General features: G+C 41.1%; 1 protein-coding gene across 2 annotated transcripts; it reads left to right on the top strand.

Annotated features, from left to right (window-relative positions):
- The first annotated feature begins 597 nt into the window (after positions 1–597).
- Positions 598–27,167, top strand: LOC135503165 (cytosolic phospholipase A2-like). 2 transcript variants are annotated; one of them, XM_064796560.1, is made up of 18 exons: positions 598–784; positions 7,602–7,726; positions 8,015–8,033; positions 9,899–9,977; positions 10,242–10,388; positions 11,440–11,558; positions 11,855–11,895; positions 13,152–13,284; positions 14,248–14,384; positions 15,301–15,532; positions 16,911–17,025; positions 17,820–17,957; positions 18,187–18,291; positions 19,259–19,376; positions 20,598–20,698; positions 21,045–21,202; positions 21,576–21,762; positions 23,089–27,167. In XM_064796560.1, the coding sequence occupies exons 2-18, from the start codon at positions 7,638–7,640 to the stop codon at positions 23,331–23,333; spliced, it is 2,163 nt and encodes a 720-aa protein (XP_064652630.1). In that variant the 5' UTR covers positions 598–784; positions 7,602–7,637; the 3' UTR covers positions 23,334–27,167. The 2 variants fall into 2 exon arrangements, with proteins under 2 accessions (XP_064652630.1, XP_064652631.1); XM_064796561.1 differs by having other exon boundaries at positions 598–928.
- The last annotated feature ends 269 nt before the right edge of the window (positions 27,168–27,436 follow it).

Raw genomic sequence — 27,436 nt, 5'->3', positions numbered from 1 at the left:
TCTGTGACTCTTGGGAGGTTGCTGAAGACAATAATAATCCCCAGTTAATAACAATCGTAATAATTTTCGTCGAACTGTTAAGATTCTTGGCCAAACAAGCAATTGTGTGAACTTACTTGTTCAAAGAAACATTAGATTACATGGTTTGTTTCTGTAATTTACGCCAAGAGTACTCACATGACAAATGTGGGAGAGGTAGTATGCCCCATCGTCTCTATTCATCGATGTTGTGTAACAGCCAGAACTTCAGATTTCCAGTGCTGCCATCTACTGGAAATCATCAGACCTGATGATGCCATTTGGAGAAAATTGTGAAAACTTTGTCGAAGGTAACAATATTTTGGATCCAACTCAAAATTAAAACATTGACAATCAGACAAGAATATGATTAATACGATAGCAAAAAATATGGAATCACATTATTAGTATTGGCAGTATTGGCGGTATTGGCAGATCAGACTAGAATTATGATTAATAGCTTATTATTGTATTTTCGGCCTATTTTTTATTACAATAGTCGGACCTACATGTACTACTAGCAAAGGGGCCTAGCAAAACCATTGGCTTGAAACCCAGTCGTGTAATAATTTCATTTAATTCGCTTTACTGCCATCAAAGAATAGTAGGCCAAATACCAATTTAGGTTAACATTTAGTTTTTTTAACATGCTAGCTGTGCCCCTGCCATTGCAGAACAATTTCAAGCTGGGTGTGAAAGGACCACTGTCTTAGGTGCCTCAAACATTAACAGACACTCGGATATCATCCAAGTCGGCGTTAGAACGGCAAGTCTATCATATTTTCGGTTTTCTCTGTTTCATGTTAGGCCTTCTTCATTCTTTTCGGACTCTTTAAAATACAAGACATTTGGATTGTGTTGGTAGCGAGGGGTGGGCTGAATAGTTGCCAGCACAGAGGAGCATCGTAAGGTAAGTTGCCATTCGCCAGTTTCGATCATACTCTTGTTTACAAACGAAGACTTTTCTTCAGGTAGAAGTGTAATAAAATGTTAATGTACGGCTTTATACTATCTACCTTGAAAAGTGTCATTCCCTTTTGTATGATTAAATGTGAACCAACCGAACACTACGTTTATTCGTCATTGCCGGTGTAACAGTAACAAATGCCCCCCCCCCCCCTGGAAAAAAGTGTCCGGCCCTATTGTACCCTGCAATATGGTTCTATAGAGACCCTGACCGTCAATAGCTCAGAGATTGAAGCGCATAATAGAATCCTTTGTTTCCAGGGCATTCTATCCTAAGACATTTTAAACTTTTACACCGGTTTTGACTCAACACACGATATATGTATACGTAGTCTTCAAACAAAACCATCTTCCACCTGGGCCTAAATTCTACTTTCTACTGGGCCTAGTCGGAATGTTAACTAACACTTGAAAATTTCGAAAACTATCTGCAATTCTTGCCAAAACTACTTCATTTAAACATGATGGACGCCATACCTATTCTCTCTATTATTAAGCGGCGAAATTGGCATTGCGTGCACAAATATCATGAAACTAGAATTGGCTTATCAGTCAATTTGAAAAATATCGACCAGCACGTAGGCCTAAGAGCTTACCAGTAGAAATACCATGACTTGAAATTGACTGGAAGACTGCACTCTGGCACCAAGAAATCGGAAAGTAAGACCAAGAGATTCAGCAGCTAGAGATACATTTGTTCACGTGTCGCATAACGCCCCTGGTGGCCAAACAACTAATGATATCTGGCGGCGATTCGGTCTCTGATTCGATCTCACACAGGGGTACATGTGTACCAAATTTGAGGACAGTAGTTTTTAGCAGTTACGAAACAAGCCACCCATGTCTTGCAACTGCTGGACGACGGACGACGACAGGCTCTTGCAGTCGGTACCTGCATGGAAATGTTCGTGTCATACAAGATGAAAATATCACGATACTGCATGTTGTCCAGGACTCTTTGTACTCACTTACAAGTGAGCCTCCCATCTCCACATCTGATTGCCACATTTAATGCACCAAACAGCACATCAGCTTTGACTTCCAGTATACCGTATACTAGAGAGGAAGAAATCATATATCGTTGTATGTTTATGAGTTGATAAGGAGTGAATAAATAGTTTATTTTAAAAAAAATGCATTGAAATTGTTCGAAAATAGGTGATCAATTAGTGAATCGCGCCGAGTGCATGCCAACATACAATACATACACAATCGATTTCCGGATAACTCCAAATTCACATTTATTTATAACTGCAGGATAATATACTCGTATTTGACTGGCAATGTATTGATGTATTGTGTGTCAGCATATTATACGCAAAAGAAATGTAGGCCCACGCAAAACTTGCATAGCGGGTTGGCACAACCCGGTGTAACATCTGTGGTTGTTCCCCATGTTTCAGTGTTTCCAAACAATAGGCAGCTAGAGAGACCATGCCTTTTCAATAGGGGGGATACACAGAAAAACTCGTCAATCTATTTTTGAGCGTTCCCAAACAATGAGGGGAAACACTCAAAAACAGAAACACTCAAAAACATTACACCGGCATGCCTGGCGCGGCCCGGTGAACAACAAACACATGCCGGTCGAGACTTGCTCAACATATAGCATAGCATATAGCCCCATAGGTTTATGATATTTATGAAATGTTTTATCTTCCACCCATCAGAGGGTGGGTGGATGGAGCCCATTTGGTCAGCATGAGCTAATAGCTAGATTACAAACTATTTCACCTCTTCGTCCATTATGGTATAGTGATATCACCCAAAGTTGTGAAGATTATTGCTGGGTCGTTTGGACATGTATACCAGGATAGGCAGATGTAATAAGCACTTGGCTCAAAATGTTTCATAAAGTGACTTAAATGCAATAATAGAAGGCAGACTGTCTGGGATGGTGACCTTCTGGCGCGGTCTTTACTGTCCGCTATGGTTACACTTGTAGTGAATGGGGTGATTATTGCAAGAGTTAATCGCATTCACTACAAGTGTGACCGTAAGTGGACTGTTACGACGGTGCACACTAGAGGTAACCATTGCCGACAGTCTAACAACTGTTGTGTACCGCGAAATTAAGCGAGCAAATATGACATAGAATACCAACGAGTATTCATTCATTCACCTACTTCCTTAGAAGACCAGATAGAGCATATCGATTGTTATCTTTTTCACTGGGCCTTTTTCTCAATTCCGTTTCACATACATTATTGAAATGAAGTTTTAAACACATGTGTCACTTACATCCATATCTTCCCTTACACGGTAGCTTGTCTGATTTGGAGGTGGGGGTTGATTACATCCTGGTAGATTTATTCATCTTCTGTCGTGTCCATTGCAGTTTTCGCAAAGCCCCCGAAGAACCATGTCATTGTTCAAGCTCCTTATCACGAGGTCGAATAATGGGACAGGCGTACGTGTTGGCGTTTAGGAGTTCTGCGAAAACTCACTATTATTCTCGAACAACTCGGATGACATCATTACTGAAGTCAATTTCACTTGACATGTTTGAGGTCAAACCATTAGCAGTGCAGTCATAAAATCTTTAAAATATTAGGTCATTATATTGCATGGCCTCATATATGGGTTGTAAGTCTCGCCAGTGAGTAGGTCTATCTCTTGTCATAGGCTAAGGAGAATATTGAGAATGGATGTGCATTATCTATACTTAACATTGGAATGATAAAACCATTTGTAAGGTAAGGTCTTGTGAGTGCAAATCCACAAATCTAGTTTTAAACTGGATATAATTGGTGAACAATCTCTTGAATTTTCCAATACAGTACGGAGTTTCCGTTTATAATCATTTGGAACAAAATCATTTGGTTCATAGTTTGAATAAAATAGGTCGGTTTCTTTGATTTGGTGGGGTAGTCGTGACGATGTCTTCTATTTCGCCATTTCCCTTTTCGCCAGGTTCCCACTTCGCCAGTTCCCCACGTCGCGATTTTCCCGTTTCGCCAGTTACCATTTCGCCAATATGTGACCCGTCCAGCGAAACCAGGCGCATGTCGCACAGAAGATGAGCCTGAATGACACCAGGAGATAATGAAAGAAATTGATGTGCTCATATTTCACAAAAGGCAGACAACAGAGACATGAACAAACAGTCAGTCTCAACCTGTCAAGCTCAGAGCTACATGCCCTTGGTCGCGATTTGGTCGCGATTTTCCCGTTTCGCCAGTTACCATTTCGCCAATATGTGACCCGTCCAGCGAAACCAGGCGCATGTCGCACAGAAGATGGGCCTGAATGACACCAGGAGATAATGAAAGAAATTGATGTGCTCATATTTCACAAAAGGCAGACAACAGAGACATGAACAAACAGTCAGTCTCAACCTGTCAAGCTCAGAGCTACATGCCCTTGGTTTTGCTGTGACGGGTTCATATTATATTTTGCTTCAACCCCCTGCACGAAATGGATCATTCCATTCTTTTTTCACTGATCCTGATCATTTTGCCCATCTCCTTAATGGATGGTTTCCTTATGTGTTTTTGGAAAGTTATGAATGAAGGATTGTAAAAAATGGCTTCATGTTTTTTCCAGATTCTTCCCCTTTTGTTTCGAGGTCAATGGTTTCACGGTTACTTAAACAGGGAGCCTTTCTGGGCACATTCACTTCCTTCTCTCGCAGGGAGGCGCGTAGTTTACCTGGCTGGTTCAAATCTTCCAGAATTGTGATTCTAAACGGATATTGAAATTGTTTTAATTATCCGAAAGATCATTCGAATTAGAAATTAAACGCAATGGTTTTAGAGAAGATGGCGAAATGGAAAACTGGTGAAATTGGAAAATGGCGAAGTGGGAATTGACGAAATGGGAATTAACCGTCGTGACTGTTTAATTTGGAACATCCAGACCAGCATGTATCTTTCAGGGGGAGGGGGGGGGGGGGGCACCGACACTTAGATATATCAAGAAAATGGGGTCAATCGTTTTCCGTTGAAAATCTTGTCTTCAATTTAAATCAGCACAGCCACATAATTATCAAATAATTGCTCTCGCAAATTTGATATAATACCATCATTATGTGTATGTTTAAATTATACTACAGTAGTTTCTCGCATCGCTCGCCATCTGACCCAGGCCTGATTTGCAAATTTCAGCGAAGTTGTTAATGTTTACTCTAACAATAGCGATGATGTCCATTTTACTCCGACAATAGGCATTGATGATACCAGAGTCTTTCTATACAATAGTATAGAAAGACTCTGATGATACCGAACTATTAAGCGACCTGCGCGTTACGGGATACTCAGTTATGTCAGTCCTGGAGGTTACCTGGCGTTTGCGAACAATGTTGAAACACGTTACATTGTAGGCCTATAGGTGTTGTCAAAGCTTCAAAACATTGGGCTGGTGGACTATCCATGTTCGCCTAAAATTCTGTAGCACTAAAAACGCAAAATCATAGCTGCCCTTAGAAATGGGTAGTGAGTTGCAACCGTTGAATGCTCACGGCGAATGAAATGTTGCTGCGTAAATGAAGGGAAGTCAGATTTATTATTTCAATGGCAACTGGCCATTACTTTCACCGGGATATGGATACATTTTATCTGATGAAACAAAGAACAATCTTGTTTATTCTTGATAATCTGGCTCTTCATCTGAAAACTATAAATCATCTTCCTTGTCACTCTGTTCATGATAAATTTCAGCTTATTTTCCAAGTTCTATTTGTTGACCTTCATTGTCGTCAATAATCGAGCAGACGGCTATCTCCAGCTCAAAAAGTGCGCACAGCATCAGCACTGATCTCCTCCCAAGACAAGCTGATCATTTTCACGACCTCTCGAATTTCGATTTGGGGACTTTCCTAATCATCCTCGGTGTGACTGATTTTCCAGGCTTTCCAGATGGCACGTAAATGGCATTTAAAATATTTCATGATACTAATATCCAAATGGGTTCTAGGAAAATTTCCCCCGGACAACCCCTCCCCCTGGTCAATTGCCCCCCTAGTCAAGTGAAAATGCCCCTTGGGAGCTGAACTCTTTCTTTACAAAGGTGTTTTCTCCTCCGTTGCACTCCCAAAGACTCCCTCGTTCCAGCCAAGTCCTATGCAGAAGCGAAGCGGCGACTTTATATGGGGTTTTATAACAAATGTGACTCGCTCTACCAAAACTAGGCGCTTGTCGCATCTGAACTTGACAGGTTGATACGGACTTGTTGTTCATTTCCCTATTGTAGACCTTTTGTGAAATCTATTACAAACTGATCTGGTTACATTTCACCAAAGGTCTACAATAGGGAAATGAACAACAAGTCCGTATCAACCTGTCACGTCCAGATGCGACAAGCGCCTAGTTTTGGTAGAGCGGGTCACAAATTTGTTCATGTTTTCACCCAACGCTAGGCTGCTTGAATTATAAGCAATTAATTGTTACAATTACGTATACCCTCATGAACGATATCCTCAGGCAGGATCAGTTTCATTAAATCATAAGGAAGTGGTTCGTGGGAAATACATGGGTAACCCCCTTTTCATGATAATTGAACGACAATGACAGGGATTGTTGTGAGCCACTTCATACAATCAAGAAGTCATGTCCATTTCATATTGGTATAACAGGAAACATTGTGTTTTCCTGACGATACTATTGTAGTTCGTGAATGACTGGTCCGTCTGCATCAGCCGGTCGCCCGACGTATTTCTGAAATCATCTTCATTTGCCAACCAATCGCAAAATGTCCGTGGGTGGATTCGATATGGGCGCGTTTTTTGTGACGGTGTCCTCGCATATGCATGGCTAAAAGGTGGGCCTAAACATCTAAATATCGAATATTTTGAGCTGATGAACACGCATGGAGATGTCGCCATTGGCTCGGGATCCAAATCGATGTCAGCATTACCACCTTCAGCATCTTCATCATCATCTTCATCATCTGTCATCGTGCAGTCATACATTTACATGTACAACTGGTCAGGAACAGCAAATACTGAGCACAAGAGCGATAATTTCATATTCACTAATACTTTACATGAAAAAATTAATTAAAATTCTGATCGGACAAACATTTCACACAAGTCTCAGTCAATTATCGGTACTAATGAGTCATCATTATCCTGCTACTACTGTGTGGGAATGGTTAGACCAACTATGATCAAATTACGTCTAAAATAACAGTCGAAGGGTGGTTGATGCCCCGTCTCGAACCCGCAATATTGTAAGAGTAAAAATTGACAACTTCGCTGGACTAGAAAATTTCGGAATCTCGTTGGCTTTTGACGGCGGGGTATACGCGAGTCTACTGTATATCCATCGTTCATGATCCATGCTATGATGCCATTTAGGCTGCGTATTTCTTGACCGATCGATCACTTGTGGTGTTTTCTCTTGTTCTGCCTACTCGCCAAGCACGAAAATAACATTGTTTGTCTTTGGTCGTTGCCATGCCGGTCGTTGTACCAGGGGATGTGAAATAGAGACAATGGAAACAACACCATATGTTCACAAATTTAAAAGGAAACGGCCCATAGGCAGGCGAGGCTGCGTTCCCGTGGCCGTTCGTTGTTTAAAGAACCGTTGTTTGGCTTATTATCCCCTTCGTTTTACCATCATGGCGAATGTGTCTGTAGTCACTTCCCGAAATATCTTAAATATTCTTGTTTCCAGTTGAGGTTTATCGCGGTAGTAAATCGAGTCATCATCATGGCGAATGAAACAAGAAAACAGAGGGCTGGAAGCGTCAAGAAGATGCTAAGTAGCATTGCCAACATCAAGACGTACAGCTTAGACAAGTAAGAAACGCCAAATATGTCATTATTCTGCCTGAACGAGCCTGAATCTTAATTATCATTCACTATACAGAATCGAAAACTTTGCGAGTTTTTCAATATGATATACGGAATACAACTTCAATGATGGGCTGAACTACGAAATTACGAAGTGCACGAACGTACTTTAGTGACAAGGTTTTCTGAAGATGTTCCTTATTCTTCATAATCTACGTATAGGAGATGATTTACGAGTGTGCGTTAGTTTTGCATCTTGATTTAATGTTTAATGCTGCCTGATTCGAATTGCAGGTTGGATCATCCTAGTCCGGTAAGTTTGACTGCAAATAATTGACCAAGGGTGGGCTCGTTTCAAAGGGATATGACTGAGCAGATAGACTGGTGAAGGGCCATATTTACGATGGTATCGCAAAATTTTGCCTTACGACGTGTTTGCGGGCACGCTCATTTTGCGATGCGTGGTATTTACGAAGACCTCGTAAATCCTCGCAAAAATGTTGGCCAGCACGCAAAGTTTGCGAGCGCTCGCAAAGTTCCATATCATAATTTGAATCGACCAATCCTATCCCATTAGGAATCCTGAAAAGTTCTTCGTCGAAAAACCCTTCCTTAATTGGGCGTTGTTCATCTACTTTTCTAGGAAATTTGATTATTTCCTTCGACTTTGTTGCTAATGCATATGCCACGTCCTACAGTCGGTTGGCTTAGGATCTGCCATGTGGCTCTGCCATGTGGCGAAATACCTGAGTGCACACAGAACCTGCAGTGCAGCTGGTATTGAATGCGACCTTGTTGTGGGCGGGTCCGTTATGATGTCTTTGATGAGGTCAACGACCTCGAGAAAGATAGCACGTGGCATTCGATATCTCTTGATCAACTTTAAAAATGTCGTTGAACATTTCAAGTGGATGAATTCGATCAAGGAGGACTATATCGACTCGCATTCGTTGTCGCTCTACCTTTATCCTCTTCAAGTAAAAGTATTAGGGCCATTCTGTTTTCTTCACAGGCTAAGACTAGACTGATAGTCTTACACGGGTCAAAATATTTGTATCTACAGTATTATGCAACTGTTGAACCATCCAGTTGATCCACCACCATGTTCACCTTAAATGAATATTTAATTGTGATTGTATATCAATCAAACTGTTGACTAAATGATGGCTAGCCCACGAAATGGAACACCCTATATGTTCCCTTTTTATAAGCAAGTCAGCGTCAGCCTACTCGTCATCTGAATGAACTTATTAATGGAGATTATTGCAAATTAAATGCATTGGTTGACTTTTATGAATGCTATACATATTAGTAGTTTGAAAAATATTACTCCTGGAACAGGAGAGATATAGGCCTACCTTTCATTAGAATGAAATATTTCCAAACATTTTTTAATAAAGCTTAATGAAAGGAAATCAGTAGAAACAATGGATTTCATTTATTCCTAAAACGTTGTCACTGCACATTATATACATATACGTGTGTATACGTTAAAACGTTGTCGCCAAATGATTGAGAAGGTTCAGCCTTAAGTTAGGAGTTAAATGACCTCAGTTAAACAACAAAGCATCAAAACCATGCTTTAGTAAATGTGCCAAAATGACTTGCTAAAAAATACATATTTCATTAGTTCAAAGATCCGAAAAACAACTCAGTTTTGCTAGGATCGCAAATATTGAGCTGTTTGCGAGGTGGTTTCGAAAATTTTGCGTGGTCGCTAAAATTAGCGTGGGTTTAGTGATGCGTGCCTTTCATAAATATGAAAATTAATATGGCTTTGCAATTGATCTCGTGCTCGAAAACTTTGCAAGCCTTTCGTAAATATGGCCCCAGCTCACCATATGGCTGATGTGTTCCTCTACTAACAGTTCTTACAGTACTTTACCGTGAGATGTCGCTGCTTTTGGCTTTAATTAGCGCACTCGAAGACCGTAATGACTGAAAAAGAACCAAATTGTTTTGGGTCGTTTTGCTCGTCTTTTCCTGGTGACGAAAACATTATTCCGGAACAATCGAAGGTTGAATTATTTGGTTTCAAACTGTGTTTTTAGTTAAAAATCAAAACTTTGAAGAAATTTACCAAAACTGAAGTGGACATTAATTTTTAGAGAATACTAGGCCTTACATTGTATATACTATTGAGTATAGGCAAAGTAGAACTCGAAGGTTTTATTTCAGGCGGTCTATTGCCCAGGCGATGTGTTAACTGTCCATGTTATCCGTGGAAGGAAGATTACTCATGGTTACTTAGACTATGGTAAGTATAGTAAAGTAAATACTACCTTCTTTCTTTGTTTCCTCCTTGAATATGAATTTTGCCCATGGGCAGGAATCAATTAATACTAAAGACCGCGCGCCGTCCGTGTTCATTGTACTTCCTCATGCGTCAACTTTATCTAGTGCGCTTATCTGACACGAGTCTACGCCAGTAGTAAAAAATGCCGGGAAGTGTTCAATATTCTGACGGAGAATACTGTCAAATTATCTATTTCCCCTATCGCATGATTTCTATTCCTTACAGTTGACACGCCAGACCCGTTCCTCAAGCTGCTACTCCCCACAGCGGCCATACCATGCAGACGGACCCGACATGTCGATAACTGCACCGACCCGACCTGGGACGAACAATTCACCTTCTTCATTGACTCGAATGAGAAAAACGTCCTTGGTATGTATTACAATCGTTGTGACGATGCTGTGCACAAGTGTGTTGTCGGTCCAGTGTCATTTAGGTGAATGTTGTACAATGATGTACAGTCCTACCAGAAAGTAAATGTTTGTCGGTTTTTTTAATTTCATAGAGATAGAATAAGATAATTGAATGCTGTTTTCAGCAGAGAATGGTATATCTAGTTGGTCATGTGTTTGTTGTATTTGGACCCAGCTAATACTGGCTCTTCATTATGTTACAGGCAATTTTAAAAATGACCACGAAAGTAATTTTTTTTGTTTTATTTCATTTTCGTTCTTTTTCACAATGTATGGGTGAACTATGATGCAACAAAAGTTTTTTATCTTTTCATTACTAGAAAAATTCCTGCTAAATTCTTTCATTTTAAAGATTAGTTTTAGCTCGCTACAGGTGATTGTTTTTTTTCCGACAGCTGGTGACCTTTCAGAACACCCCTCAGGCCGCATAGTCAGCAACGCAGTCATTCAGCTCAGGGTCTTTATTGCCAACTCAGCTCACACATAAAGGATTGGGGAATCGAACCCACTCTATGGAATTGCAAGTGCCAAAAAAGTATGGTCATAAAGCACAGTTCATGGACTCATTTGAATTTTTGAAAAGGCACATGAAATAAAAAAAGTGATTTTTGTACCTTTTATGAAATGTTTGTAACATAACGAAGGGATGGAATTGGTTCAATCCAAATACAACAGATATATGACCAGCTAAATATACCATACTCTGCTGAGAGCCGTATTCAAATATTTTATTTTATCTCGATCTGTTATATCAAAAAAAAATGCGAACATTTACTTTCTGGTAGTACTGTACAATGATGGCGTCTCCGACCTAGTGTAGATGTATTGCATTGTAAAGATTAACATGGCCAAAGAAGTTATCAGAGTCTTTGCGGCGGAACCGTTCCGGTAGCCGTGTTATGCTTTCGATCAGTATTTCAATATTTTATCGAAAATGGCGGCAAATGCAGCATTGATCGTCAAATGATCACCGGTTGGTATTTTTTTTAAATTCTGGCTTCACTTTTCAGACATCTCTTTAATGGACGCCAACTATCTCGGCTTGCACCAAACAGTCGATAAAATTCAATTCGACATCAAGGAGCTCAGCATGGATCAGAAATTCGAGAAAACTTTCACTTTAAATAATGTAAGTAATAACGGAGTGGTGCGCTGACTGGCATATTTGTTCGTAAGAATATAGTCGTTAGCAGGGTTAGCTTTAAATGCAAGTTAAATTTTCAAATATCTGAACAAACTAAGAGGCCTTTCATAATCATGCACCCCTTGTATTGTGTTTCCATTTTAATAGAAACCTCAGACTACTTCTATAATCGAAGAAAAATGATGGGTGAATTCATAATATGCGGCCCAGCTCGTCTAAGTAACACTCCCGATTTCCCTTTCGTGAAGCATCCACTGAGTCGGACGTTTATTTGTTTTCAGGGCAGTGAAATTGATATGGCGTTTACCTTAAGCTCTGATACGTAAGTTACACTCTATTATACAAATCTGGTCTGCCTCCAGTCCACCATCATCATCCTCTGCTACGGGAGCCATATATATTCGCTATTTTTATTTGTGGGCAGCATCCCTTGTTTAATAACACAAATCATATATACATATGATTTACAAATTTTCGGCCCAGCATGTGGCCTTTCCACAGGCACTAACACTAGAAACGATATACTTCCCAGCTACCACACAACAAACAAAGCAAATGATACAACACTTAGACAAAAAAGTACAAAATAGCGCAATGTAATTAGCAAGAAGGTTGGTCATATGAATGGACATAGAATCAATGGTAAGGCTCACAGATTGTTGTAACACAAGTGTCCTTTGTTCCAATATGCAAATATTGTGCTAAAGTAAATTTTTGTGGGCTGCGTGTATATAAAGTATGTACAAAACAAATAATACAAAGCACGGAGCAATACAGCTTTCGATCTGTGAACGATGTGTGCAGAACACGCACCGGATACCTGTGACGTAACATTGCCGCCCTATAAAAAAGCAGGATTCCTCGATTTTCTGCAGGATTGTTGGCCGAGGTCTTAGGAGAGACCATCTCAATCGGTAACAACCACGATAGATATAAACATCTATGATACAGATTGCTCAGGCATCTAGTCACAGGATGTTGAGCAATAGCATAACTATAAAACTCCAATTTTCGTAAGTGAATAATATACTATGATAAAGTCCGCTTATTGGCTCATTTTGATGAACATTCCAGTGTCACTTGTGTTCTGACGATTTATGATATACATGTACTAGAAATGAACCCGTGGAGATTACTAGTTTGAAGAGTGGGAAAAGATCTCCAAATAATATTGGAGGCCAATGGCAATGTAACTTCATTGTTAGTTTAGAGGACTTCTTTGCGGACAATGTTTGAGTAAACGGTGTTCCTTGACTATCTGCCTGGATTGTAATTGTTTGCTCCCCAGCCAACCTATCTTAAGACTTTTCAAACTTCTTTACATAGATGCAGAGATGCACGGGTCGAGCTGACATTTCACCCGAAATCTTTAGCTCAAGCCTCGTGGTGTATGATAGAACAGCCAGCATTATCCCAGTTCGGTATCAATTCATTAATCACCAGAATATATGCCATCTCACTCCGAAGAATAATTGCTTCCTAGTTATTTTCTGTTTTAACAGTACAATGTACTACTATGACGTTCATAAATGTTTTTTTCCAATATTTTCCGATTATTTTTTATTTGCATTCTTGCAGGGCTCCACCGGACTTGCGATTTTCTCTGTTCTTGTGCGAACAAGAAGAGCAGTTTCTCCGCACAAGACGGAAGGTCGTGTTTAAAAACATGCAGATGATGTTCGGGATAGACGGACCAAGGGCAGAGGATGAGGTACTAAACCAGCAGGTGTTCCCTATCTAGGCGTCACCCTTGACAAAAAAAATCCCAAAATAATCATATGTTCTTAGTCAATAGAGATCTCATTTATCATTATTTAGTGTATGCATAATGTGCAATTTTTGTAAGATTCATAAAGGGGAACGCACGCCGTTCGCACTTATTGTGGGGCAGGAAAGTAGAAATGCTCCTAACACAATGCTGTATTTTTTTAGTGCAATTATCAATTTTTACCTGGGCTCACCTCCTAAGTGGCTTTTAGATTTATTGACAAAGATTGAATGATGTTAGTACCTATTGTGTTGATTGCATGCAAATATAATAATCAATATGAACTATGATGTAGCAAGTCTTTAAATTGTTTTTGGCCTGATAATAAACATCGCAAGTCAGTTATATACCAAAAGTATAAAAATACATGTATGTATCACCTGGATTTAGAATGAATCACACTTTACAGTGTAAATGCACTATGCACCAACGAAGCCTTGTTTTGAATTCAGCGGCCATGGTTAGGCAACAATAACCCCCTGGGTTCGTGCAAAATGGGGAAGCCGTCATATGGCATTTAAAACCATATTATTCGTTAGTTGATCATTTGAGATGTATTAGAGTAGACATCGATACACCACTGCCAGTTTTGCTCCGCCTCGGTTATGGTCAACACTTACCTAGCTCCACCCTCGCGAGTTTGGTAAGACAAACAATACCACCAGTACGGTATCCATTCCTTAAGCCATGCAGGTATGCTTTGGAACAACAAAATAAAGTGGGGTCGCATTGCGTTGTCTGTTGTTGAACTCTGCACAGCCAGCTGGCCTGGGCCAGTTTGTTCAAAACTAATTGCGCCCCTAACTTGTCGAAATCCTTTGTGTTATTTACCTTCAGTAAAGCAGACTCAAACAATGTTGACGTGAAGCAATTGACCAATGAATATTTTGCCGATTTTCATTGCAGGTTCCTAAAGTGAGCATCATCGGCTCGGGAGGGGGTTTCCGGGCGATGGTCGGCCTGGCAGGTGTCTTCAAGGCCTTGGCCGACAACAATATCATCGACGTAGCAACCTACATTGGCGCTCTCTCGGGATCCTCTTGGTAATGACACACATTTGAAATTGGTGATGCGAGGCACTTTTTTATGCTGTTTTCAGGTTTAAGCAGCCCCCACCATCATTCTTTAATAAGCATGGTACAAATTACATTCACGTGAAGTATCATTTCCCAGAATTTATTCTCTGTCAAATCTCTTAACTCATAAATTGTTTGGAGTGGCGAACTTTTGTAGAGTTATTACCATGCGCATTCCCAAGTCCGGTGTGGCAAACATATCCTTGGATAGAATATCCTGGGAACAATACGTGATTCTATTGTGCGCTTTTAGTCTCCGAGTTATTCACAGTGATCATGGCCTGTAAAAAAACATGGTCCATTAAGAAAGGACAAGTTCACGTTGTATGCCCACCGAACAATTGTTACTTTATTAGTCACCCTTTAGATCATGCGACCAAGTCAGCAACCCTAATTTATCTCCCTACAAGTATTGTCCACCCCCTATACATGCTTCCCGAAATTGGTGACTCGCATTGGAACTAACTTTTACCCCTTGTCCGTCATTGAAGGCATTCAAGTGTGTTGGTCAACCATGACTATCTCCTCTGTCCCTCCACCATAAGGCCTAGTTTCCCATTATGACATCACTATTTCGGACACTCAGCGACCCATTTCTGGAAAGGTGTATTCAGGGCGGAACTTTCCCGATCGAAACACTGAGCCAGCGACCCAACCAGGCTTCACTATTTCAAGGAGAACTTAAAGTATTCTTTCTCGGTATCGGATACCCAATTATCTCCTTCAGGTTCCTGTACACCCTTTTATCCGACCCGAACTGCCCGAAACCCTACGTCGAAGTGACCCGATCTGGCTTTACAACTCCAAGGATAAAATAGACCCGAGCCTGCTTTGGCTTCTGACTCCATCCTCAGTATCTAATACCCAATTATCTCCACCACAGGTACTTGTCTACCCTTTATTCCGAGCCGAACTTCCCCGACACACTAAGCCCAAGCGATCCAGCCTGGCTTCAAAACTTCAAGGAGAAGATAGACCAGAGCCTGCTGTGGCTGCTGACTCCTACCCAACTCCTCAAGTACGCGGGGTACCTCAAGGAGAAATCGGGTAGAGGGCAGCCTGTTACCTTCACTGACATATTTGGATTGCTGGTTGGAGAAACATTGATCCAAGATGTAAGTAAGGCACACTGCCCTTGTTAAAACCAGAGAAATTCGGATTTACCACCATTAAGGATCGGAGGTTTCAATACACAGTATCAGTAGGGAGAAGGAACGGACCACCACATAAGACCTTGTGATATTACCGACGTCGAAACCAAGGTGGTATCGCGACAAATCCCGACTTAGGTTTATTGAATATGCAGAATCTCAATAACGCCCATTGACTGGGGCGTCTGTAAAGCAAGAAATAAGAAATCAAGAAATATTCCTTGTTCCTCCCTTTGTCTGCTCTTGAGAAAATATGAACGATGAACTACAATATCTTCACTTCCAGGCCCTTGGTCTGCTCTTGGTATAATTAACCCCTTCTGGTCCATCTATTTTGATGAAATTAACCCTTTCTCATATAAGGCTGTAATAGTGCATGTGGGGATCGCCAGCAGTATCAGATCGGGTAACGGTCAAGGTCACAGGGGTCAAACTACAGTATCTTCCCCTACAGACCTTTGGTTTGCTCTTGATGAAATATGGTACAGTAGAACCTCTCCATTAAGGACACCCTCGGGGTTGACAAGAGTTGTCCTTGATAGAGAGGGTGTCCTTGATAGAGAGGGTGTCCTTGATAGAGACGTGTCCGCTAAGTATGCCTAACATCCAACCTTAGAAGTGTCATAAATGATCATGAAACAAAGTACGCACCGAATCAATGTTGAGGCACACACCGGTCTCACGCACATGGCCTTCATCTTTTAGTAGGAAATTAGCGTGACTTTAGTAATTTGCAGTATGGGCTAATTCCACGCCAACCGTCTTGTGAAGTGAGGAGGCAGCCGACCAGAATTCGCGGACTCGCTCAAGTTGTTGTTTTCATGGAACCCACTATCTGCAGGCCAGAATCCGCAACAGGGCTCTATTTCTATTTTATTACTTCATTTCTTATTTCTTGCTTACAGACGCCCCGCCCCATTGACTGACAGATCCTGAAACGGCGGATACAAATGATTAATAAAGTGGGCCAATAAATCATTTCTTAAATTCATTAGAGTTTGTGAAGGGGGTCAGTGGGTGAAGAGTGGGTCAACCGAGATGCACCCATGATGTGGAACATGCAAAGGGTACAAGGAGAGCAGCTAATTAGTATTCACACCTCGGGTCACTCTGGGTGTTTGCATCACATCTCATTAACCCCATTTGATAAAGGCCTTTAATCTTTAATGGCCCATATTGGGAAGCCTTCTTATTTTTCTGGAAATCCGACCTTTTGGACTGAGTCGGAGAAATATCGGAGAAATCAGGATAAAGTTAGAGAAACCGTTAACAAGTCGGAAATAGCCTCCTACTAGTGATAGGTCTGTCTTTATTTCTTACCTTCTTGTTCCTCATTCTGTAGCGCATGGACAAATGCCTCTCAGATCAGCGCAATATCGTAGACAACGGCAGTGTGCCTATGCCACTCTATGAGGGACTCCACGTGAAGAAAGATGTCTCAGCAAGCATCTTCGGCGGTAAGTATGTGACAAAAGTGTCTGCAGAGAAAGCCTCGCTTTCGAGTTGTGCACTGGGGTAATGGTTTATGCAGTAAAATATCAAAATGCACATCACGAACATTCCCGATTGCTCAGCTTCGACCTTACTTTGGAATGTTTTTGACCCGTCAGCTTTAAGTGCATTTTGGCTTGGCTGAGAGAGATGACACCAAATTTAAGCTAGAGCAATATTCTATCAGCATGCTGAGATCAGTTTATTTACTCCTATGTCGTATACAAAATCTGAAACATCGAGAGGCGGATCCTGGAGTTGAAAACAACTGGTGCCAGAATGCATATCAGGGACTTAAAAACTTCGTGCCTCCCAGCTTGCCACTGTTAATATATGCCCGTGCTGGAGACCATTGTTTTTGTACTGCCACTCAAGATAAGACCATAACTAGACTGCAAAAGCTGCAGACTGCATGTATATGTTGTTTTAACAGATACCGCGAGATTAATAGACATATTAGACCAACTAGGCTAAAATCGTGGAGCTGATCGAAGTAAAGTTTCCGGCGTATATCGATCGCTACAGCCGTGCTCCAGTGTTTCGTTGGACATCCAATATATACCAACCTTGATCATGGAGTAGTTCCAAAATATCTCGTCAAACTGAACTCTGGAAGTAATTTCAAATAACTGTTTCTATTCTATGTACAAACCCACAGCGATTATTGAGACGCCGATACTGCTGAGGCGAAAACGTGGCGCAATTAATTTTACATAAAATGTTCACAAGGTGTTTTAGAATACCTCGTTTAATATTGCAGAGCATGTTGAGATGAATCCGTATGAAGTTGGAATGGAGTCCTATGGAGTCTACATGGACACCACTCTTTTCGGTAGTGCTTTTTTTGGTGGTAAACTTGTCAAGAAGTTTCCCGAGGCAAAATTGCATTATTTGCAAGGTAAATACTTGTAACAACTTGTAACCTATTCCATAACCCCATGCAGTGGACAACGTTACACCATTTACGTGGCCGTATCAAGCATAACAAACACTTCCGCGTTAATGGGGGTACGGCGACTTGGATATTTTGACACCTCATGGTAAGTTTATTCGTACTTTTATATATATTAATTGATTTAGACAAAATTTCAAGCCTGTAGGTGGGATAATATGACCGTTTATTTCAGGTATTCTTGGTAGTGCCTTCACCATTTTGTTCAAGAAACTGAAAGAAAAAGACGACCCTAACTCGAAACTGTATGTGATTGAAAGCAAGATCAGGGAGGAAATGCGTAAGTTGTCGAAGACAAGGACCAATGCTGCTATTTGACCTGCATGAGGGTCGGCGTGGCCGCGGTTGCTAATTGTCATGATCCACAATTCCGCAGTGTTTTCGCGCGCATCATAATAACTATGTTTCCCATATCAGGGAGTCTGTAGGGTAAATAAGTGCATCTTTTAATCAGAGCACTAACTTTCGTACGGGTGCTCTTTAAGGCATTGCATTCGATTTCACGACAAGAATTTCAAAACGACCGCCACTGTCGTCGGACACCGGACACAATTTCGATAAAAATAATGTTCTAAGAGAAGTAAAATGGTAATATAAAGCGGCAAACTGTAGGTTTTCTACAAAACCCCTAAGGCTCATCTGAAATTCGAAATCCGAAATTCGAAACCCAATGTTAACAAATCAAAGGAAAGCTTACGAAAAAGGTAAGTGTAGCGGGTATGTCTACACAACGCTGCTTTTTTGATTCACTTGTTAGTGATCATTTAATTCTGGACAACGATATCATTTTTAGCGTAGATTTATCGGTGATGTCAGAACCAATGTTCATGCAAAAGGTATCAATATGTTATAAGTCTTCCTTTCCTCGGTGCGTGTGTGTGGGAGGGGGGGGGGGGGGGGGGGGGGGGGGTCATGCTCGTATGTCAGTGAAAGGTGGCAGCGCTAATCCAGTGAGACGCATATGGGAATTAACAGAAAGCAGCGGGGAAGGATGGTCTAAATCTCAACCATGCACGGCTACTCAATCATACCACTCCTCTTCAACCTTAAACGTTTTCCGGTGAATACAAAAAATGCCTCCTTTTGAATTTCATGATGACCGCCGCCGGAAAAGACCTGCTCTGTTACACTCAGTAACTAATAGTGTCTTAGGACCATGGCCAAATCATTGAAAACAAATTCACTCGTTTTGAAAATGTTTACATAAAATCCATGATGGCGGCCAAGCGAGAAACTTCCCTTTTCAGATAAACGCATGGAAGAGGAATATAAAAACGAAGAAGCGGCCGAACCTGAACCTGACTATAATGAACCGGAAAACACTGACGATACTTGGACAGGTTGGATCAGTGGATTCCTAAATACGTAGGTATATTTGTATTTGATAGGTTAAGAACTCGAACAATAAACGACAACGGTAACAACAATGGCATTATTGCGTTTATCGTGAAGAAATAACGTTAGTTGGGTTTAGAAACATACCTTGAATTTCCGGTAAACGTAAAATGTTCATTTGGCTGATCTGACACTGATCCGAGTTAAGAAAGACCGGGACTATAGGCCTTAATGTTTTAATGTGACTTGTAATGACAATCGAATCCTGCGCGAACATGTCTTGGTCTACCAGGGCCTGTAGACGCCTATTCAATGAATTACCTCATCAACTTTAGACGTGTCGATGTTCAAGACACTTTTAGAGCAGCAGCACATCCTGCTCTTGAGAGAAACGAAACTTCGGCGGCATGTTCCACTTGAGTGACTCTACAGAAGCGAATGATCAATCGGCCCGCCTCGACAGAGTTTCACATTGGCTACGATTATCTTGCATGGAGATATAAGATTGTTACTCTCTGGATTACATCATCAGTTTGTGTGAAAGTACAATTCATTACCATTATAAAGGTCTGCACTGCGCTCGCAAAAGGTGCATTTAATGTCTGTAATGACCTTCTGAACCGAACGACATTTATTCATCATTGAAACGATGGACGATTTGGAGGATGACGTCATCGTCATTACAATGCAATACAATACATGAATGATTTTTAGTGCGCCCTTCCAGGTTGCCGTGCTCAAAGCGCAAGTAAAACACCTACATGAAAAAATAGCCAAAACTTTAGGACGGACTTCATTACCGTTGGTGTTTATCGTTCGAGTTCTAACCTCCCTAATACTTACAAAATGCAGGGTGTTAAAAGCATGGCCAGATTGAAAGAGTTAATAAAATTATTTCAAAGCAATTTTGGCCTCAATAAATTGATCGGAACCAGCCTTTGCAATATGATTTAGAAAGTTAAATGTAAAAATATTTAATCTGACATCATTGTATAGCAAGCACATGATCAAGGAGTATCAGTATTGGTGAATTATGTCTGCAAAATGGTATTAACCAGATAAACGGACGGGGTTTGACAGAAATAAAAGAAGGTTCTGTTCTCGTGTATGGGTTTTCATGAGACTTTCATCTAATCAATGTCCGTGCTTGATGGGAGACAGGTTCATCTTATTTTGGGTTACAGGAAATATTTCACGCGTTATGATAGGCAATCACACTACGAGCATGACAAGCAGAAATTTCCATTTTAGGTCCGAATATTTCAACAACCGTGGTGGCCGTGCTGCCCTCATTCACAGCTTCCTCAAGAATATCAAGTTCGATGCTGATGCCGCCATCAACAGATCGATAGGTAGGAGGCATGTAAGACATTAATCGGTGGTACTGGTGAACAGGCCAGTCATCAACAAAGACAGCAATTCAGACAGTAATTGGCCACAAGGCACTGGTGGGATCGAATGCATGTTACAATATTGATACAAATACGTCGTCATACAAGTTGTGGAAAGTTGGAAAGAAAAAAAACAACACGAAAACAACGTATACAACAGATAGGTTACCCAACCAATCCGGGTAATCACAGGATTATACATCGCAGGAAGGATCGATCGCCAGACTCAATGTCAACTCACGTTACCCACAATGCAATGTGTCCCTGAAATCATGTTCCGAAACTCCTGTCACTTTCTACTTTTAAGAGACTGGAGTAAGCCACCTGAAGAAGCTGTTCCTAGTTGACGCGGGCCTCAGCTTCAACTCTCCCTTCCCCATGGTGCTGAGAGAACACAGGAATGTAGACCTCATTCTCTCATTCGATTTCTCGGCCAGAGAGAGTTATGATGCTCCACCATTCAGTGTAAGTAGTTTTCCATGAACAACACAACTATTGCTGTAAGTAAATACTTCTGCTACTTTATGACTGAAATAAAACTTGCTCGGACTAACGTAGGCAAGTAAGAATCAAATACAACATACAGATGATAAGATTCAAAGGGTTGATTTATGTTGTTAGTAAGTTATAGTAGCTATCAAACGAACATATATTAATCAAATCAATTTTGTCTAATCTAAAATCGAATTCCGATCCAAGTTAGTTTATTGAGATGACGTCGTAGAATATCGCCTGGGAATTGATTGAAGGTCATGTACAGCTCGAACAGAACAGGATGACATTATGACATTAACTCATTTGAGTTAATATCATCACGTGTCCTTCCCTGATTTTCCAGGAGCTGCTGCTGGCCGAAATGTGGGCGAGAGATCACAATAAACCATTCCCACCGATCGACCTGAGCGTCTTTGAGAAGTACGGTCAACAGGAGCTGTACGTGTTCGAACACCCGACCGACCTGGACTGCCCTATCGTGCTTCATTTCCCTCTGGTGAACAAAGCGTTCAGGGAGTTCAAGAGCCCAGGTAAGCAGTACTTCGTTATCCGCATTAACGTCGAATAAAAGCTGTCGCAATCAGATGTCGTAAGTTTTAGAGTTATTGATTCAGATTTAGAAGTAACGTCAATATTGTATCATACTCTTAAGGAGAGGGCGTATGCGGCACATGTATTACTGGTTGCATATCACTGTTCGGTCGGGTAAGATTCATCCTTTCCAGATGTGATCATGACATACCTCAGTTGAAGAGAATGCTGTGTTTTATGTGGTATTCAACAGTAAGAAAGCTCAGACCAAATGGATCAACCAGTGTTCTAAGTTATGTCATCAAGCATTGTGTTGTAGCATGACGTTCGGCTCTTATCTGACGGTCCCAAGTTTTTTTGCGAGTTGCTGGCCAACAACATGGTCTATAGAGGTTCTTCACTGACGTTACATGATGACGTTGCCAATTGTTTTGCACTGCCGTATTGGCCGTCACGTGGTCACGACTTAAAGGAAATGCATTGGCAGGTGGCCGTCAAAGCGTCACGTCGTGTCGTCACTTGAAGAACCTCTATAATCCTCCAACGCCTTTTTCTCCTCCTGCCTCTCATCCTCCTCCTCCGCCTCCTCGTTCTTTCCAGCTCCTTCCTTCCCCTACCTCCTCCTCCTCCTCCTCCTTTTCTCGTACACCTCCTCCTCGTACTTTCCAGCTCCATCCCTTCCTCTCCTCCTCCTTTCCTCGTACACCTCCGCCTCCTCGTTCGTTCCAGCTCCTTCCTTCCCCTACCTCCTCCTCCTCCTCCTTTCCTCGTACACCTCCTCCTCGTACTTTCCAGCTCCTTCCCTACCTCTCCTCCTCCTCGTTCCCTCGTATACCTCCGCCTCCTCCTTCTTTCCAGCTCATTCCCTTCCCCCTTTTCCTTCTCCTCGTTTCCTCGTACACCTCCGCCTCCTCGTTCTTTCCAGCTCCTTCCCTTTCTCCTCCTCTTCCTCCTCCTCGTTTCCTCGTACACCTCCGCCTCCTCGTTCTTTCCAGCTCCTTCCTTCCCCTACCTCCTCCTCCGCCTCCTTGTTCTTTCCAGCTCCTTCCTTCCCCTACATCCTCCTCCGCCTCCTCGTTCTTTCCAGCTCCTTCCTTCCCCTACATCCTCCTCCACCCCCTCGTTCTTTTCTAACCCGGTGGCTCGAAAATAGTCGCTAGAAAAAAATTGGAAATCGAAGGGACCGCCGTCAATTCAAAGTCAATTTACCGAACAGAGGGAGGGGCATGGGAACGTATGAACTGCTCTGTCAGCAATGATCCAATTACATGAACATAAAGGACCTGAAAACATCGTCATATATTAAACCTTCATTTTTTTCCCAGGCGTGCAACGCGAGACTGAAGAGGAACGAGAATTCGCGAACTTTGATCTTTTTGTCGATGATTCTCCGTACAGCACATTTAACTTCAACTATCCACACGAAGCATTCGACAGGCTAGTCAAGTTGATGGAATTCAACACTCTCTACAAAATGCCGGAGATCAAGGAAGCCATTTTGAGGCGGATAAACTTGAAGAGAGGGGTTAACACTCCCATGTCGCCCGCGGTTTATGAGAACGTCGAATGAGGCCATGAAACTCAGGTGGCGCCAGTTGTGACTGAAACATTCAATGCAATAACGCATGTTCCGTGCTATATACTCTAACTTTCACAACAAAGTTTAAATATTTCTTATCCGGTTACGCATGTCCATTAATAAGTAACCAATGTAACGAAGCTAAAACCAAGGTATACTTGTTCATGTGCATGTGTTCTGGCGATGTAACTCGTGGCAGAAGACGGTATTTACGAAAGCCCAGAAGGCTCATTCGAACGCAAGAATCTGCTAATAAAAAATGGCAGTGATAAAGAGAGCGGAAGTTGATCTGATCGGCAGACTATTAGTGTGTTATAAAACGGCTTTTCATTGGTCAATATAATTGTGTTGTAAAACGGCTTGTCATTGGTCAATATAAAGTTGTCGAAGTCAATTTTGTCGTAGTCTTTGTTGAAGTGAGATTTGTCGAAGAGAGTTTTGTCGAAGTCAATTTTGTCGAAGTCTTTGTTTAAGTGAGTTTTGTCGAAGTGAGTTTTGTCGAATGAGCCTTCTGGGCTTTTGTAGGTATTAATAGTTCCAATAAAACAAACAAGTAATAAACAACTGACCTGATTTGACTCTTGGTCGATTTCCTGGCCCTGTAACTGGCTATATATCATGATAGTCCTACATATCCTCGTGCCTCCAGGTTGTAGCTTGGTTCAAGATTTTGGATTATATATAGATATGACGCGTAATTGTCGAAATCAACTTCCATAATCCCTCCTGGGTTTCAAACATATAAGGGTCCAATTGGTGGAACGAACGACGAATTTATATTTACACAATAGACGACACGACATGCGCACGAGATCACACAACCCCGATAAGATAAGGTGGTGTCAAAGCGGCTTGACGATCACTTAAATGTTAACAACCTACGTGAACCCTTTCAGAGTGCCTATACGCCTTGCCATTCCACAGAAACTGCTCTCCTCCGCGTTCAGTCAGACATCCTCACTGCCCTTGATAGGGGGGATGTTGCTTTACAAGTCATGTTGGACTAATCGGCTGCGTTTGATACCATTGATCATAACATACTAGCTGAGCGGTTGAGAGTAGTTTACAATGTGACAGGGTCGGCTCTTAAATGGTTCATGTCATATTTGGACATCCGGTGCCAATCAGATAATATAAATGGTAATTTGTCATCACCGAAAACACTGAAGTTTGGTGTACCGCAAGGATCAGTGCTGGGTCCAAAGCTTTATACTATTTATACTAAACCTCTTGGTGACCTGATAAAGCGGCATGGGCTAGATTACCACTTCTATGCCGATGACACTCAACTTTATATTTTTCTGAAGAAAAAAGATGTTGATAACCATGCTGTTGCTATTAAACAGCTAGAAACATGCCTCGAGGATATCAGAAAATGGATGGATCTTAATCTCTTGAAACAAAACAGTGAAAAAACAGAGGTCATATTCTTTGCTCCTAAAAACCAATGCCATGATTATGATCTTAGCCTCAGCATAGATGGGGTATCAATTACTGAATTAGTTCAGCCTCTACCGTTCGAAACCTCGGTGTTATGTTTGACCGTTCCTTGTCTATTGAAGCTCACATTAACAGTGTTACAAGATGTTGTTATATGCAATTACGCAACGTGGGTAGAATCCGTCGATGCTTGATAGAAGATGCATGTCGCTTTCTTGTGCATGGTTTGGGTACATCCAGGTTGGACTACTGTAATTCGCTCTTTTATGGTCTCCCAGATGCAACCATTGGCAGACTCCAACGTGTTCAGAATATGGCTGCCAGAATAATCACGCGTACCAAACACAGATAACATATTACTCCGGTCTTGTAGCAGCTGCACTGGTTGCCGGTGAGGTTTCGTATCAAATACAAAATTATCCTTATGATTTTTCAAGCTTTTAACAACATTGCACCTTCATACTTGCGTGATATGATAAGGTCCTATAAACCAGCTCGGTCATTAAGATCGTCAGCTAAAACAAGACTTATCGTCAAAAGGACCAAAACGAACAATGGAGACCGATCATTTGGAGTCAGTGGACCAAGACTTTTTAATGCGATTCCAGATGCCATGAAGGACTTAGAGCGTGTTTCAACTTTCAGCCAATCACTTAAAACCCATTTGTTCTGCGAAGCCTTTAGTTGGTAGCTACATAGACTTATATTCCGAATGTGCCATCTATGTTTAGAGACTCATTTTTTTAATCGATCTGTTTTTGCCACTATCAAACTGTTTTAAATCAAAATATTTGCTTCTAACTCCATTGTAAAGTGCCTTGGAGCATGCCTAGCTTGTACGAGGCACTGTAATATCCGGTATTAATTATTATTATTATTATTATTATTATTAGTATTATCAAGTCTACTTTAAATGAATGTGGACTTAGCTACCTTTGGAACAATCCAGTCTTTAACCCAAAATGGTGAATAGTCCGTCGGCTGAAGTAATTTATATGTTCATGCGACTTTTCGGGAAGTTGAAACTTTCAGGAGTTGTCGGAAAGACCTTAGAAGTTAAAAACCACCTGTTGCCAAATTTTTGTGACGTTATAACGGCCGCGATCTTCGATTTTAAAATGGCCGCCAAAATACACTTTTTCGCCTGAGGCAACTCTCAAATTGAGCCTGGAAGACCAATTTAGGCAGAGTGTTTTAAGTGAAATCAATGATCATCCAAAATGTGTTATGTATAGAGCTTCTTATATGTATGATGTACAAAAGTATTTGTTAAAATTACCTGATTACTTTAATATTACTGTCACTGAGTGACTTTCGTCTCGGTAGAAACAAATTCCCTTCTGTAGTTGATAGGAATAGGAATTTAGATTTTGAGGATAGACACTGCAATCTATGTGATAGAAACCGTGTGGGCGACGAGTTTCACTACCTCCTAGAATGCCCAATTAAATTTCAATAAAGCAAGGCTGAAATATATTGGTAGATACTATTGTAATAATCCTAACATAGAAAAATTGTCAGGCGCTCTACGCGCGAACAACCATGAGAAATTGATTAAACTAGCTTAATTTTGTGGCCTCATTATAAGAAGTGTATGATATATTAAGCTTCCCCTTCAAGCTTCAATTATGAACTATTAATCATCTTTCATCAAACATGTAAATTATCATGATTACTGTATCTGGCTTTGTATGTTCTCCGCCGTCACTGTGTGTACCATTTAATGTACTCTTGTACTTTTATCAAGGTCAGAGTCAATAAAATTTCATTTCCTTTAATTAATATCGAAAACAAAATGGCTCATTATCTCGTAAGAAGAAAATATCAAATTTGCCCAGTATGAAATTGTTGCAAATCATCTGATCTTCCTTCCGGGAAATTTACATGACGATAGTGTTAATAATATGCGAGCTACGAGCTAACGAGGTAAAAAAACAACAGAGCTCATTATCATGTAAATTAGTAACATAACTGAAGGAATCAAATCCACATGCACAATGTCAGCGTATCACCTATCATCCCTGAAAGTTGCAGTACTCTACTCCGCCAAGGGGTTAGTACAATATCAAATCTGCCGAATAATTTGTATACAACTTTTTTCGGAGAATTTCAGTCAACCCCAGCAAATTAGCAAAATTTTAAAATATTTTTTTCATCAAATAATTTATTTATATCTGTAGACTTGCCACACCACTAGCTCTCGTACCTTTTGACATTAACATACATGTACTAAAGTTTCATCAAGTTCCAATAATGTATGGCCTATAGCTCTGCGCAGCTCCCAGCCTATCACGGGTAGTCGCTACACTCCGGACACAGTGGCCCGGCCTCATCCCTCACCCTGACCACGGCGACAAATGGGGAGCAGTCTTGAAGTTATATACTGACGACCTTGACAAATTAGCAGGCTGCCAACCATAATGCGGTGCCGATAGTTTATCAACTGGCATGAAGGGGAGCTGTAGTGAACATTGTTTATAAATTTTCGCTAATTAGAACAAATAAAGTTTAAAGTTGTTGTAATCCAAGTATTCCATATTAGCTTATGCAACCTGAGATGGCTTATTATAAATCGCTAGATGCGGAATGCGAAATCGCGAGATGCCAACCTCGGTGGGAGTACCACCCGTGGCAGAATGTATTGCAAATATGGA

The sequence above is a fragment of the Lineus longissimus genome, chromosome 19, assembly GCF_910592395.1.
Source record: "Lineus longissimus chromosome 19, tnLinLong1.2, whole genome shotgun sequence".
NCBI lineage: Eukaryota > Metazoa > Nemertea > Pilidiophora > Heteronemertea > Lineidae > Lineus > Lineus longissimus.
Note: the sequence above shows the minus strand (reverse complement) of the source record. Positions and strands in the feature narration are given on the sequence as shown.

What these genes read in the sequence shown, in the direction of transcription:
- LOC135503165 (XM_064796560.1), top strand. Translation starts at nt 7,638, where the DNA reads ATGGCGAATGAAACAAGAAAACAGAGGGCTGGAAGCGTCAAGAAGATG. An exon ending in ATGATGCTCCACCATTCAGT is followed by an intron (nt 21,203 to 21,575) that starts GTAAGTAGTTTT and finishes CTGATTTTCCAG; the next exon opens with GAGCTGCTGCTGGCCGAAAT. An exon ending in CAGGGAGTTCAAGAGCCCAG is followed by an intron (nt 21,763 to 23,088) that starts GTAAGCAGTACT and finishes TTTTTTTCCCAG; the next exon opens with GCGTGCAACGCGAGACTGAA.